This window comes from Glycine max, chromosome 6 (assembly GCF_000004515.6).
Source record: "Glycine max cultivar Williams 82 chromosome 6, Glycine_max_v4.0, whole genome shotgun sequence".
In the NCBI taxonomy this organism is placed as follows: domain Eukaryota; kingdom Viridiplantae; phylum Streptophyta; class Magnoliopsida; order Fabales; family Fabaceae; genus Glycine; species Glycine max.
Genome location: NC_038242.2, coordinates 41888221 through 41902672, shown reverse-complemented (window position 1 = coordinate 41902672; position 14452 = coordinate 41888221). Strand labels below are relative to the sequence as shown.

General features: G+C 35.2%; 1 protein-coding gene across 22 annotated transcripts; it reads right to left on the bottom strand.

Moving 5' to 3' along the window:
* Positions 1-211: 211 nt before the first annotated feature.
* LOC100810968 (ATPase GET3A) lies at positions 212-8891 on the bottom strand. Of its 22 annotated transcripts, XR_005891903.1 has the most exons (14): positions 8315-8890; positions 7280-7511; positions 7054-7178; positions 6195-6251; positions 5439-5490; positions 5260-5345; positions 4693-4827; positions 3741-3811; positions 3054-3623; positions 2884-2952; positions 2586-2654; positions 2292-2360; positions 1090-1139; positions 212-618 (listed from the first exon to the last, which is right to left on the bottom strand). XR_005891903.1 is itself a non-coding variant. In XM_041016193.1 (6 exons), exons 2-6 carry the CDS (start codon positions 7280-7282, stop codon positions 5327-5329), a joined length of 252 nt encoding a protein of 83 aa, XP_040872127.1. In that variant the 5' UTR covers positions 7283-7511; positions 8315-8890; the 3' UTR covers positions 2916-5326. The 22 variants fall into 22 exon arrangements, 1 of the variants encoding a protein (XP_040872127.1); XR_005891907.1 differs by having other exon boundaries at positions 3741-4827; XR_005891902.1 differs by lacking the exon at positions 1090-1139 and having other exon boundaries at positions 3054-3811; positions 8315-8889.
* Between the last annotated feature and the right edge of the window lie 5561 nt (positions 8892-14452).

The window sequence follows — 14452 nt, the reverse complement described above, 5'->3', positions numbered from 1 at the left end:
GTCTTACTCAACTCCTAAAAGCTAGTTTGAGAGGTGAAAATTGCCCCCTTATATCACTAGTCTATGTGTGATTTCCTACAAAATGCTATAATTATTTTGCAGTACATAAATTAATCATCCTAGACGATCAGAAACAGCTGTAGACATAAGCATCAATCCACCTCCAATACACAATTGTATAAAAAGATAATATAAAAAAGAAAAATTTAAGTTGAGTACCATGTCAAGCTCAATATTATTCAAAGAGAACTAGTTCTGATTTGATCAAATGAAAGGCCAAGATGGTACCATCTAGAAGTTCCCCAAAGGAAAAGAAAAAAAGTCAGAACTTTCTTAAACAGTAATAAAGAGGTCAAAAGTTTCTCCGCAACATCATATAGTTTTCATGTCTTCATGTAGGTGCCAAATGAGTCAATTCAGAAATGGCACTTTGCAGAGCCTAGTTAAGGTTTAGCATATAGCATAAAGTCTCTGCATTCTTGGCAATTGCAATCCTCAAAGCGGCACTTGATGCACCCTTCACAGTAACAAGTTGAGCAGACTTGGCAAGTTGAAGAACGAGAATAGCCCCTGCTTGCTTTCAGACTTGATCTCTCTTCATCATCATCGCATGTTATTCTGAAAAATGAAAATTTTCACGTCATTCATTAGAATTGATATTTGAGCAGATCTCTCAACTAGAATATAGCTTCTTAAAGTATTTAAGTTTACTGTATGCAATATAAGCTAGCGTGAGTCACTTTTCAATCTATATACGGTTTGGCTTGGCCCTAAGCTAACATACAAGATTCACAATGTTTGGACGCTCAAATAGTACATACACCCTTGATTTCTCTTTATCTTTCTATCATATCATACCATTAATCAATTCAGTCATTTATCTCTACATCTTTGAGTGCATGGATGATCCTCTCACGTAAAGTTGTTAATTACAAATGGTCTTGAGTTTGAGTTCCAAGTATGTAGATGTTGTTAACTACCTAGAAAAATATAAAACTAAAACCTAAACTAGAAAGTTCACAAGATAATATCAATCATCCATGAACTTGAATATCAAATAGCTTGAGTTGTGATTTGGGAGCACCTTACTTTCAAAACCCTAGCTAGCCTGTTGGAACTCTGTCGCGCATCTCCATACTCTACCTCGACATCAAGAGAGAGGAAGAAAGCTAAGAAGAAGAAGAAGAAGAAAAGAAAACCCACTCACACACACTCTCTGCACTTGCACATGCACCATTCTGACTAATCTCTAGGGTTTATCCTCACTAATCTCTAGAGTGGATAACATAATCTCATAAAAAAAGTGTGGATAACATAATGTGAAAGGTTGAGTGCATAATGTAAATTAAATTAATTTTTTACTCTCACAATTTATGTTCCGTAACATTAGCAAGTATAACTATTTTGATATTATTTGTACAAGTTGAGTATCTAGTGTATTATTTAATTAACTACTTTGATGAATGATAATTGGTACTATTGAGTTTTAACGCTTTTTAAATGTATAGGTAAAACAAACACTGCAGAAACTTAACATATTTAAGTTGTGACTTGTCACAAGCAGCCTTAAACAGTGCATGCTAAACCCTATCATGGTAGTAGAGATTATTTTTACGAGTTAAATTTATACATATATGGTCATATGTGAGTATATAGAGTCAATTGAAGGGACTTTTATTATCAGAAAGTGAGATAATCATGATTAAGTATCGGATGAAATCATGCAATATTAAGATTAAAGATAATGTGACATAACTTTTTAAGAGATTATATAAGCATAATTACCCACGTACATGATTATATAATCTAAATTTACTTCTCTTATCTTCTTATTACAAATATTATTCTCACTTTATGTATCCCCTTGTGTGTAAAATATTTTTACACAAATATATATAAGAAATTTCAAATTTATATATATATATATATATATATGGGTGAATTTGTTTAAACTTTAAAATAATAATTTTAAAATAAGTGTATCTTATATAAGCGTTTTCATACAGAATAGATAGAATTTATATTTTAAAATATAAAGAGTTTAGACAAATATACTAAAAAATAAGAAAAATACCTATTTTATTAAAATGAGCTTTTATTTCAACAAATAATTTTAAAGAAACTACTCATATATTATATTTATAAATGAATAGATTTGTTATGAGAAAACGACAAAATCTTATTATTAGAGATGTATGCAGAAAAATATTTTACACCAATTATGTACATTTTATACAGTAGAATGTTTTTTAAGATATTATAAAATTGTTTTCAAAGAAAAACACACTAACCTTGTGTCATTTTCTTGAACTTTTTCTTTATGCCAATTTTTTGACTTCTCTCCCGTTGAGGTGGATCGCCTGTAATCAAAGAGGGAAAGGAAACCCTTAATTTTAATTTTCAACTCTTCCAAAATTTCTTACATAATCAATGAAGTCAAGTAAAATTAAATACACCTCAAATTATACATGTGTTTCTAAAAGAACAAAATATCTCTTGAATACATGGAATTAAATTGCCTTTTGAAAAATCAAAACATGAGACACTTAAGCAAAAGAATTGATTTCAAAGAAAATGACACCAACCTTTTGTAATATTCTTGAGTTCTTCCTCTATCTCGATTCTTAGACTTCTCTCCTATTGAGGTGGATCGCCTGTAACGAGATCGAGAGAAAGGAAACCTTTAATTTTATTTTTCACTTCTTTCAAAATTACTTCGATAATCAATAAAATCCACTAAAATTAAATACACATCAAATTATAACTATGTTTGTAAAAGAGAGAAATATGGCTTGAATGCATAGAATTCAGCTACCTTTTGAAACCATATGTAAACATAAAACACTTAAGCAAATTAATTGATTTTAGAAAAATCACACTAACCTTGAGTAATATTCTCATCTTCTTTCTTTTTCTCATTTCCTTGACTTGTCTTCTGTTGGGGTGGATCACCTGTAGTCATATGGGGAAAGAAAATCCTTAATTTTATTTTTCAATCCTTCCAAAACTACTAAATATAAAAAAAAATTGGAGCCCTAAGTTCATGACTGCACAATGAGATGCATGCAAATTGACTATTGGTAGTCCAGATTCTTCTTCCGCCATTTGATTTAGGGATTTTGGAATAGACTGTTTTCTTCTCAAATCTGAATCCCAAAAAAGCCAAAGAAATAATAAGTAAATACATTCTCATTTTGATCAGTTTGGTTAGTTGACTTCTGGATCATGCCAGCCTCCTCATCCAAATCAAGGAGATCCAAGAAAAAATAAGAAAGCTGCAAAACATCCCAGTGGAAGCAAATAGCCATATAAGTATACATAAGGAAAATATCTGTACTACTCTGAATGTTTCAATTCACTGAGACATAACCAATTACTTTAGGCACATGCACGTGAAAGTTATTCCACAATACAAAGAAATACAAATAATGATAGAAGGTACACTACTGTGACTAGCATCTAACATTTAGTTATTCATTTATTTAAGGTAACAAAATAAGGATTGAAGAGTGTCATTTACGATTCCCTCCATCCTTATTATAAAAGAAAGATTTGATAGCAGATACAAAGGTTGGCTGTTCAAGATAGACTTTCCAGTCCATGCATCACTGAACCATCTTTCTCTGAAAAGAAAAACAACAACAACAACAACAGCAACTGAATGATGATACCCATTGATGTTAAAATTCAAATCATAGCATCTTTGCAGGGACGGGGACTTGCAGAATTGAAGAGCACACCTGGGAATGTGACAACAAGTTTTCCTCATTAGGAACAAATATGAATGAGTCTTGACCAAGGCTTTTGGATCCTAATTTACACCAATTACTGGCGAAAGTCAGAAATGTCCACAAAAGCTTTATGGAAGTATAAATTAAAGACAACAACAAAAGAACCAAAAGAAAATAACAAAAGGAAACAACAATGTAGAGATCTACATGACCTGAACCTATTGTTAAGAATTAATTTGATTTTGAACTTTCAAAATATGCTAAGACATCATTAAAGAAACTCTAAAGATAGTAAGACATTGAATATGCTTAAGTAATTACTCATTAGAACTTAACTCATTTGATTGGTATATATATCGTATATATGGTGAGAATTTTTATAGGTATTCATTGAATATGGTTCTAAATTGTCATTCCTACGTTTTTTCTATCAGCAAATAAATAAATAATTATAAAAATGGGGTACACGGGTACTCTAACTCAGGTACAAAAAAGTTTTGGAGTAAACCAACTGAAATGGGCTCTATGACAAAAAAGTTTTCTCATCCTACTTTAGTCCTCTAATTTTTTTCTATTTTTTATTTTTTATTTTTTAATTTTTGTTCCAATATTTTTCTCATTGACACTTCCAACCAGAGTTGTCCTACATAACATTCTTTTTCTATTTTTCCTTTACCACACCCACTAAACAGACTTGTGTTTCATTGATATATTTACTGTATATTGAAATTTAATCAATTAAAAATAAAAATATAAGTTATAAAATTTTCAAATTTTTAGTTTACTTATTATTAGTTTTTACATTTTATTGTTTATTCTTGGTTCACAGGCTAGCCTATAAAATCGTGGACTAAATAAGGCAGGTAGGCACAAAAGAAAATGAAACCCATTTATGTCACAAACAACTTTTTACAACAATAATCTGAGTACCCTTTAGATGGTACAAGTGGAATCTCAGTACCCCATTAATCAGAATCCTTCATGTATTAAGCTCAAGAGCTTGCTGTAAAATATTTTTTTAAAACAACTACATGTAGACAAAGGTTAAATGTGTCTGTATGCCTTCAGATTCCAACTACCTTGCAGCCCCTATTCCCTAAATAAAATGCAAGCAGCCCGTCAGCACATAAAGTAAATAATCACTCATCAGTATTTCTGAATTCAGCTGGCACTACAATAAGTAGACAAATAAGTAGACAAATGCAAAGTACATGACACAATTGAAAAAGTAAAGCAAAAGTGAACATTTATTATTTCACAAGCCTCAAGTGTTGGAAAATAACAGAATGCATAACCTATCCTTAGATCCCTTAGATCCAATAAACTTTCTGAACCATTATTAGAGTGCCAAATTTGGTTCACATTTTGATTTATCAGTTAGATATGGACACCTTTGCATGCATGAACCTAATAATACATTAAGTAGTTGAGGTACCATGAATATGTGTCTTGAACCTTGATTATTGACAGGATATATTTGGTACTTACAGACTGTTTAACATGGAAAATAAATGACAGGATATACAACCTTTCTCGCCCAAGGCGCCGTGCCAGCTATTCTGCTAAAGCTTGACCCAGTGGATCATTATCAGTTGTCAGGATAATGTGAACTGCCTAAAAAAACAAAGAGAGGAAACCAAACTACTAAGCAATTCACTTCTGTGTTAGAAAGATCCAATTGAATGGGAAGAAACCAAATGTGTGTACCTTATCCAAGTACTCTTTGCAGTTCCACAGGTATCAAAATGCAGTGTCCTGACTTCATAGAGACAAGCACACACAAATTAACATATTATAAAAGCTAGAGTAACATAAACAGAATTTATACATAATGGCAATATAACACATTTTCAAAGAATAAGCAATCTATATTTGGACAATTTTGCTATAAAGGAAATTTGCTATGATTAGTAGGTAAAAGGAAAAAACAGAAATCCGTTTAGATAGATTCTTCTTTTCAAAATTAAGAATTATAACTTATAATGTTTCTTAGAATGAAAGTGGTTCCAAAACACAAAAGATCTCTCTTGAAACAATTAGTATCTATGTCAAAAAGATGTGTACTTTGACTCTTAGTTATTACATTTTCAACTACCCCAGACTCAGTAGAATAAAAATGAAAAATTAGAAGAGCAAATTAGTTATTCCTGTGGTTACACGCTTCTTTTGGCCACCAGATACACCTCTCTGCATTTCATCACCCACAATGGTATCTTTGCAAATATCAAGCCCCAATATCTATTCATATAGCAAACAGTGAATATATGATTTTTTATAACAAAATCAAAGTCTTAGTCCGGAAATTAGAAATAATTATTTTGTCTATCACGCCAATTTAATTTAATATATTAAAATTATTTACAATAAAAAAAATTATTAATTCTATGAAAAAATATCTAAGAACAAGAGGTCCTCTTCTCTCCCTAACCTTAAACATAATGTTGAGTAGGAAAAGTCACTTACTTTGAGTGGATAGTCAGTAATGAGACTCTGTTTTCTGTTCCTTCCATTGCAATAGCCCTAAAATCCAATTAAAACACATAAATTAAATCAAACGACGTCATTTAGAGTTGCATTGCGCTCAAAACTCACTGTCTTTCCTTCACATATCATACACTCTATCAACACTTGTAATTTCCCTTAATCTCTCCCTATCGCATCATATCTACAGTTTCTCTCTTCTTTCCCTTTATCTTTCTAAGTATTAATTAGGGTAGTGGCATCAATTGATAATTTTCCTTTTCAAAAACACTGATAACAATTCTGATTGATTAATTAAATACAATAATCACCAATCCATAATCAACCATCATTCCTCTTTGCTCACTTCAAACCCAAACCAATCCACGGGCCCAGTCACAAACATTAATTACACACCCCCAAAACAAGTTAAGAAATATTGAATTGTCACAGTTAACAGCTTCCACGTTTCTAAAGCCAAATTGACACTTTTTTTCCCTTTATAACTGGCTTCCAAGCATGCACTACATACAATAACCAGTCCATACCTACCGACCATCCATCATTCCCCTTTCTCTCTCACACACATCAAACCTAAATCTATCAGCTTTAGAAATCTTATCACAAACATTACACACAGGAATCAAAAACAAGTAGAGCAAGACTTGAGAGCATGTTTGGATGTCCGTTCAAAAAGTGGTGCATGAATTCCAAGGTAAATCTAATGATTCACAAACTCCGTTTTGGAAAAGGAAGGGATCTGGATACTTTAGCAAAACCTCATTTTGTCCCCAAAAGTCCGTTTGCAACAATAAAACAAACATGCACTACACTGAATTGTTAGTTGTCACGATATTCTTACTTCAACATCTCAGCAAAGCTCATGGCCTCATCAATCCTGGGAATCGCGCCGGCGAGCTCGGAGAACAAGGAGTCCATCCCATCAGCGCCACCCATGTCCTCATGCTCAACAGTAGGATCCACCTCCTACAATAAGACATCACAATATGCAATAACAACAAGACAAAACAATTGAATGAGAAAATAAAAGCAAAGCAATCCCTAAAAGTGAAAGTGAAGAGTACTACCATGGCGTAGAGGTTGGAAAAGCCATTGACGAGAGTGGGGGTTTTGGTGAAACGCTGCTGGAAGATGTCATTTAGAGTTGCATTGCGCTCAAAACTCACTGTCTTTTTTTCAATCTCACATAACAGCGAATGATTGAGAGAGAGAGAGAGAGAGAGAGAGAGAAAAAAAGTGTCGAGCGTTGAAGCTGGTGAAGTTTCGAAATGGAATTTGGAGTGTGAACTTGCTTACCTACTGCGAGAAAGAGGAACACAGAGTGAGAGAGAAAAGAAAGAAGATTGAGAGGAAAATAAGAAGAAGCAAGGGCTCTAAGTTTTGAAAGTGGGCAGCAATTTTGAATGAAATAAAGAGAAGGTGAACAAAACTTCTTATAAGTTTAAAATTTGGTCACATTTTGTAGGGGTAATTATTCTGTGAAAATATTTAATACTATTGAACAATTTCTGGATGTTTCAATTTCAGGGACTTTGGGGAGTGAAATTTGGAAAAGAGTTTGGGTGTAGGGGAACAAAAATTGGTGTAGAATGGAACCAGAGGTTTGATAAATTATCTTAACTTTCTTAAATTCTGAAAACTAACGGATGATTAAATAGCACTGTCATAACTTCATCACCTATTACCTAACTAATAGGTGCCTCCACTAATCTATATAAGAATGTTTGTTCATTTTGCAATTTGGATGACAATTCATATGAATTTTGTAGCTATAATAAACATAATCAAATTTCATGTAATTTATAACTAACAACGTTGACCACTCAAATCCAAAGTTAAAGTCAGAAAACAAGCATAAGCATACACTGATGTCAATGAAGAAAACTGTGTTATTTACTGAAATCAGTAAAGAAATACACGTTTTCATAGAAATATGCAGCGTAAAACACGATACACTAACAAGAGGTTCAAAGATGTGTAAAATGGAACCAAAACAGAGATTTTGGAATTTGGAAATTCATATAAAGATAGGCTACACCGAAACGAATCAACCACCACTATTTTTTATTAACAAAAGTCAGAAGAGGAGAAATTAAACTTACAGAGTAGAACTTCTGCATTTCAGCGGAATTAAGGTCTGAAAGATCCATGGAGACAGAAAGTCTTCAACCAAACGTCACAAAAACCCTAATGCCACAAGTGAAAAGAACTGGCACTATAAAAACCTAAAACCTCTATGCTTTGGTCCGAAACCTTTTCTAGAACCTTAAACACTGCCGAAATGGCAGAAAAAAGAAACCAATCAAGAAGGGCCCATTACGCTGCGTCATAATTTTAAAGGCAGATTCATAAATCATCACAATATTCCAGAAAATTGAGAGGAAAAAAAAAAAGAACTAACAAATGAGCGCGCAATTGAGGAATCAATCCGGCAAATGAAAATGAAAAGCAAATTGCGAGATCAAGTAAGGGAATACAGAAAAACCTGTTGCGAGATCGGTCGAATCTGCAAAATTGGGACCGGAAAGAGCTTAAATCGGAGAAGGGGGTTTTAGAGAGTGGTTAAATGGTGCGTGAAAAATAGCTTATTATATCAGATCACTCTGCCTATTTGTTTCTTCGGTCATGTGTGACCGTTTGGTTCGGGTTATTTCCAATTACCAAACCTGCGCAGTGTTTTTATCGCCTTGTGGTCCAGATAGTGTATTATAAGTTTTTACAAGGGGCGCTTGTTTTGGTTCATTGTCAAGGGGGTGCTTGTAGGTAGTAATTCTTTTAAGTTTTACCTACACTAATCAATTATAGGCACAAGTTTTTTTGGAGTTTTACCTACATAACATAGTTGTAGGTAGAAGTATTTTTTAGTTTTAATGAATTTGCCTACACCAAATAATGGTTAGTACAAGTGGTTGAGTTTTACCTACATTAGTCAGTTGTAGGTAAAAATATTTTTGAGATTTACCTACACTAATTTATGTCTGTAGCAAATAAGCATCCGTAGTCATAGGTTATTTTTCTTGTAGTGAAATGTGAGTGTCACTGTTGTTACACTCACTTAAGCAGTTTCGATACTTTCGCTTAGCGGACCGTTGCACTAAGCGAGCAAGAGAGACGTTTGGTTTCTAAACTAGGCTCGCTTGGCGAACATGTGCTTAGCCAACATTTCAAATTTGAAAACAATTTCTTTTTTTTTTGAACAAAAACTCGGCTTAGCGTGAGAGTAAGTCCTCTTAGCGAGGTCTGCAGATTAGAAAAGCTGCAACTCTCGCTAAGTCTGGCTCTGGCCAGCTTAGCTAAAATGATGCATCTTAAGTACAGAGGAGTATGCGCTTAGCTAAGAGGTTTTCGCTTAACGCTCATATTGCCGCAATGAATCCCGCTTAGCTACCATGACTGGCACTTAGCTTTATCGACCTCAGTTATGGCCGTAAGGAATTGCGCTTGGCGATAATAGGTCCCACTTAGCCACTGATAAGCTGTCGCTTAGCGATCAGGCTGAAGCTTAGCTGAATTCAGATCGAATTAAAGTTAGCTTAGCTCAACCTTGGCCAGCTTAGCGGACCAAATCAGCCTCAGATGCAAGGGTTGGGCGCTAAGCGCTCAAGACTCGTGGCCTAGCGCATGAACAAAGATGCGCTTAGTGAAAGGACTCTTTTTCAAAAAGATTTTCTAAGTTATTTTTCAATCCTTTTTCCAAGAAATTGAAACCCTTATGTTACGCATTCAAAGATTGGTTGATATACTCCTATGTACAGATTACATAGCAAGTTCCAAATGATTTAAATGCATAAAAAAAACAAACAAACACAACAAAGATTAAAACTGGGTTGCCTCCCAGGAAGTGCTTTTTTTTTAACGTCATTAGCTTGATGCTTTTACCTCTCTGGTCAATCTCATGTTTTGGTTTTCACCTTCAGAACCTCTTGACCTTCTCCCATTACCTGCAAGCAAACATTGTGTTCTAGAGCAGGCTTGTCTTCCACAAACAAGTCGAAATCAATTTGCTGGTCTTCAAAACCTAACTCTAGCTTTCTCTTCCCCATGTCAACTATGCAGCTTGCAGTCAACATGAACGGCCTTCCTAAGATTACAGGGATGTCAATATCTTCAGAGATATCCATGACCACAAATTCTACTGGGAAGATACCCTAACCAAGACGTCTTCAATCACTCCATAGGGCCTGGTAATGGAGCGGTCAGCTAATTGCAAACTCATTAGAGTGGGCATAATCTCCAACTCTCCCAGTCTTCTGCACATGGAGAGTGGCATCAAATTAATGCTGGCTCCCAGATCAATTAGAGCCTTTCCCACATTGACTTCTCCTATTGAACAAGGAATGGTTACACTCCCAGGATCTTTGTGCTTAGGTGGAAGGATCTTTAGAATTACAACACTACAATTTCCTTCCACTATGATGTTTTCCTGATGAATGTACCTGTGCTTCCTTGTCAACATATCTTTCAAAAATTTAGAGTAGAGTGACATCTGCTACAAAGCTTCGCCAAAAGGCATGGTTATTTCCAGTTTCCTAAAAATATCCAAAAATCTTGCCAAATGATGATCTTTTTCTTTCTTAGACAACATCACATGATATGGTACTTCCACACTCTCTTCCACAACCTTTCCACTTCTACTCTTCTCTACAACCTTATTTTTTCATTTTCATTTTTCTCATTTTCTATTTCTTTTTCTCTTTCTTTTTCTTTTTCTTGGTCCTCCATCTCTTTATTCTGGACCATTATTTTCTTCCCTTTTTCCTAATTCTCTTTACCCTTCACATCATTTTTCTTAACCTCAGCACCTTTATTTTCACCCCTTTGCTCCTTGTCTACCACATTTTCTTCATCCTCAGCTTCCATAAACCTTTTACTTCTGGTCATCACAGCCTTGCATTCCTCCTTAGGATTATTTTCCGTATTTGCTCCAAAGCTGTTTGATGACTTGTCAGCTATCTGCTTGGCCAGTTGTCTCATCTCATCTGTACTTCAAGGTTCTTTAGTGCTGGCTCAGTACTCTTATGATTTGACATTGTTACCTGCATAAACTGAGTCAAGGTCTCTTCCAACTTAGTTGTCCTCTGAAAGATGATAGGCCCTTGTTGAATTGGCCTGTTTGAGGATCCACCTTGGTCTTTATTGAACTGGTTGCCAGGGTGTGTCCTCCACTGTCCTTGTTGATTATAAGGACCTTGCTGGAAGCCTGAAAATCCTCCTTGAGTGTACCCTTGCCTCTGCAGATTCCCCATGAAATGAATTTCTTGAGTGTTATCATTAGTGGGAATGCATTGGCATGTCTCATAAGCTTCACCACACATGGTATAACCCGTGACCTGCAAAATAGAAGAATGTGTAGGTTGTCCAATCAACAGTTTAGTTGGCAGCTTACCAAGTGTTTCTGTTAGGATCTCAAGTTGCTTAAATAGAAACTTGTTCTGTGCCAACAAAGCATCGTGTGATGTTAGCTCCAATAGGCTCTTCTTTGTGGGTTGATGAGTTATGTCCCTCAGAATGGCATGATTATTGGCCGACATGTTCTCTATGAGCTCAGTTGCTTCTTTTGGGGTTTTCAGCTTTATTTTTCCCCTAGCAGAAGCATCTAGTAATTGCTTGGTTTGTGGTTTCAGCCCATCTATGAACATATTCAGTTGGATTGGCTCAGAGAATCCATGGGTGGGAGTTCTCCTCAGTAAGTATTTGAATCTCTCCAATGCCTCACTCAAGGATTCATCAGGGAACTGATGAAATGAAGATATTGTTGTCTTCCCTTTAGCAGTCTTAGATTCTAGAAAGTACTTCTTTAGAAATTTTTCCACCACTTCTTCCCAGGTTTTAAGACTGTTGTCTTTGAATGAGTTGAGCCACCTTTTGACCTCTCCTGCCAATGAAAATGAGAAAAGGCTGAGTTTGATAGCTTCATCTGGTACACCGACAATCTTAACAGTATTGCAAATCTCAATAAATGTTGCCAAGTGTGCATAGGGATCTTCATTAGGTAGTCCTTGAAGTAAATTCCCTTGTATCAGATGGATCAAAGAATATGGGTAAGTAATGTTGTGCGCTTGCACTTCCAGACGTGCAATGCTAGTGAAAAATTATGGTACAGAGCCACTTGAATAGTCCTCAAGGGTAGTCTTCTGATCATGCTCATCTGCCATGGTAGCAGTTTCAGAATGCTGATTAGTGGATCCCCTTGATGATGGTGAATCAGGTGATAATGAATCAGAAAAATGAGTCTCCTCCTCAAGAATGGACGCAATTGTTCTATCTTACAACAGTTTCCTTCTCCTCTCAGCCCTGTTCCTTCTTAGTGTAGCTTCTATTTCTAAGTCCAAAGGTACTAGAGTACCTGTAGGAGATTTATGCATAAACAATACTAATAGAGCAGTGGTTATCCAGTTTAATTAGAGAAGATAAATATAAATTAAAGAACATATATTCACAGAAACAACCAAAGAATAACAAATAAAGAATAAACACCTAAAAATGAGCTAACTTCCCAAATAAAAAGAAGTTCCCCAGCAACAGCGCCAAAAACTTGTTCGCGGCCGGCAAGTGCACCGGATCGCACAAGTAGTATAAAACGGTAAGAACCGAGTATCGAACTCTCGGGGAACTTGTGTTATTTGGAAAGCTATTTCAATAAATAGGCGTCTGGTATGAAAATATAACTGTGGTTATGAACAGGTATTTAAACTATCTAGGCAAAAAGAAAGAAAATCACACAAGAGAAATATTGTGTAAAAACAAGTAGAGAAAGCGTTGGTCTTCCTTATAGGTTCCTGATGATAAAAAGGATGTTCTCTATTTAACAATGCTCATGCATTCATATGTTGTCTCCTGGACTGCTACACCCTGATTCCTCATGATAGCCTAGCCTAGTCCTAATCAAGCCTCGTCCGTAGATCCCTTTTGTAAGACTAAACTCAACCAAGACCGCATTAAGACACACGTACACAACTAAGTTCTTGCACCCCGATCCCTCGTGATAGCACAACAACTTTGTCCCTGTACTACCAAGGACTTTAGAATCAGACCAGTTCCCACTGTTGAATGACCCTAACAAAGCATGCATCTACGTGATCAAGGTAAAAACACACTGGAATGAAAAGCAGATAGCACAGAGAACACAAAAACATCATTACATAGATAGAAATATATTTACATCAGGTATCTACAGGGAAGATCCAATGAGGATTTAGCTTTCCATAGTCTGGAAACCACATTTACAACAAAGAGAATAACAAGATGAAAGACTGCAAAAACATTAGTTGTGAGGATGTCTCCTTCACCTCTAGGATCTCACAATCACTCACAAACTCATCTCAAGTTCTCAGAACGGCTTTCGCTTCGAACTCGCATCTCTGCAGATCTTCACATAGCAAAATCTCTCAGAACTCTTTGGAACTTGGACCTTTCTCTCTCTAGAACTTCCTAAAACTGCAAAAGCTTCAAGCCAGGGCCAGACTCTCGTGCATGTAGAGGCTTCTTCAAGAAAAACTCGAAACTCCCTTTGCATATATGATTTTAGGCTTAAATAGGTGGCCTTGTTCATGCTTGTGCGCTTAGCGCATGTATGGACCGCTTAGCGCATATTAGTGATTTTTGGCTCAGCGCGCTTCTCTCTCTTAGTGGATGAGCTGAAGCGGTGCGCTTGATGACCTGGAGCGATGCATTCAGCGAACCTGACAGCTCATCTTCTTCTGGATTCTTCCTCGTGCATAGCCAATTTGCCTAATTAACCTGAAATTGATTATTAAACACAGAAAACAAAAGTATAAATTATCTATTACCTATATTTAAAAAAAAGTACTTATAATATTACAAAAACAACCATAAATTGGGAAAGTTAGATACAAAATACACAGGTTTTATACACAAAAGTTAGTCGTATTCATCGAGTAATAGATAACTGGTATCTACTATGGCTTTACAAATCAATTGGATTTTTTTTTGTCACTTTTATAGTTTGATATATGGTCAAATTACATGTGTTGAATACAATTCTTTTTGCTGTCAATGCTACTGTTGAATGGGCAAGAATATGAAATTTTAATATGGTTTGACTGCTGTTATTATTTTTCCCTGTGGTGTTTCTCTACAGTAAATATTATTGCCCAGATCTCATTGTTAGAGAAATGTGATTTTCTTGAGAGAGCTCTGGAGGAGTTGCACAAAAAAGAATCTAAAATTGTAAGTATGTTTTAGTTTTATTAACCTGGGGAATTTGATAAATGTAATTA

Coding starts and splice junctions, on each gene's coding strand:
- LOC100810968 (XM_041016193.1), bottom strand. Junction 6,252..7,053: donor AGCTTTGCTGAGATGTTGAA/GTAAGAATATCG, acceptor ATTGGATTTTAG/GGCTATTGCAATGGAAGGAA. Junction 5,487..6,194: donor TTACTGACTATCCACTCAAA/GTAAGTGACTTT, acceptor CTATGAAGTCAG/GACACTGCATTTTGATACCT.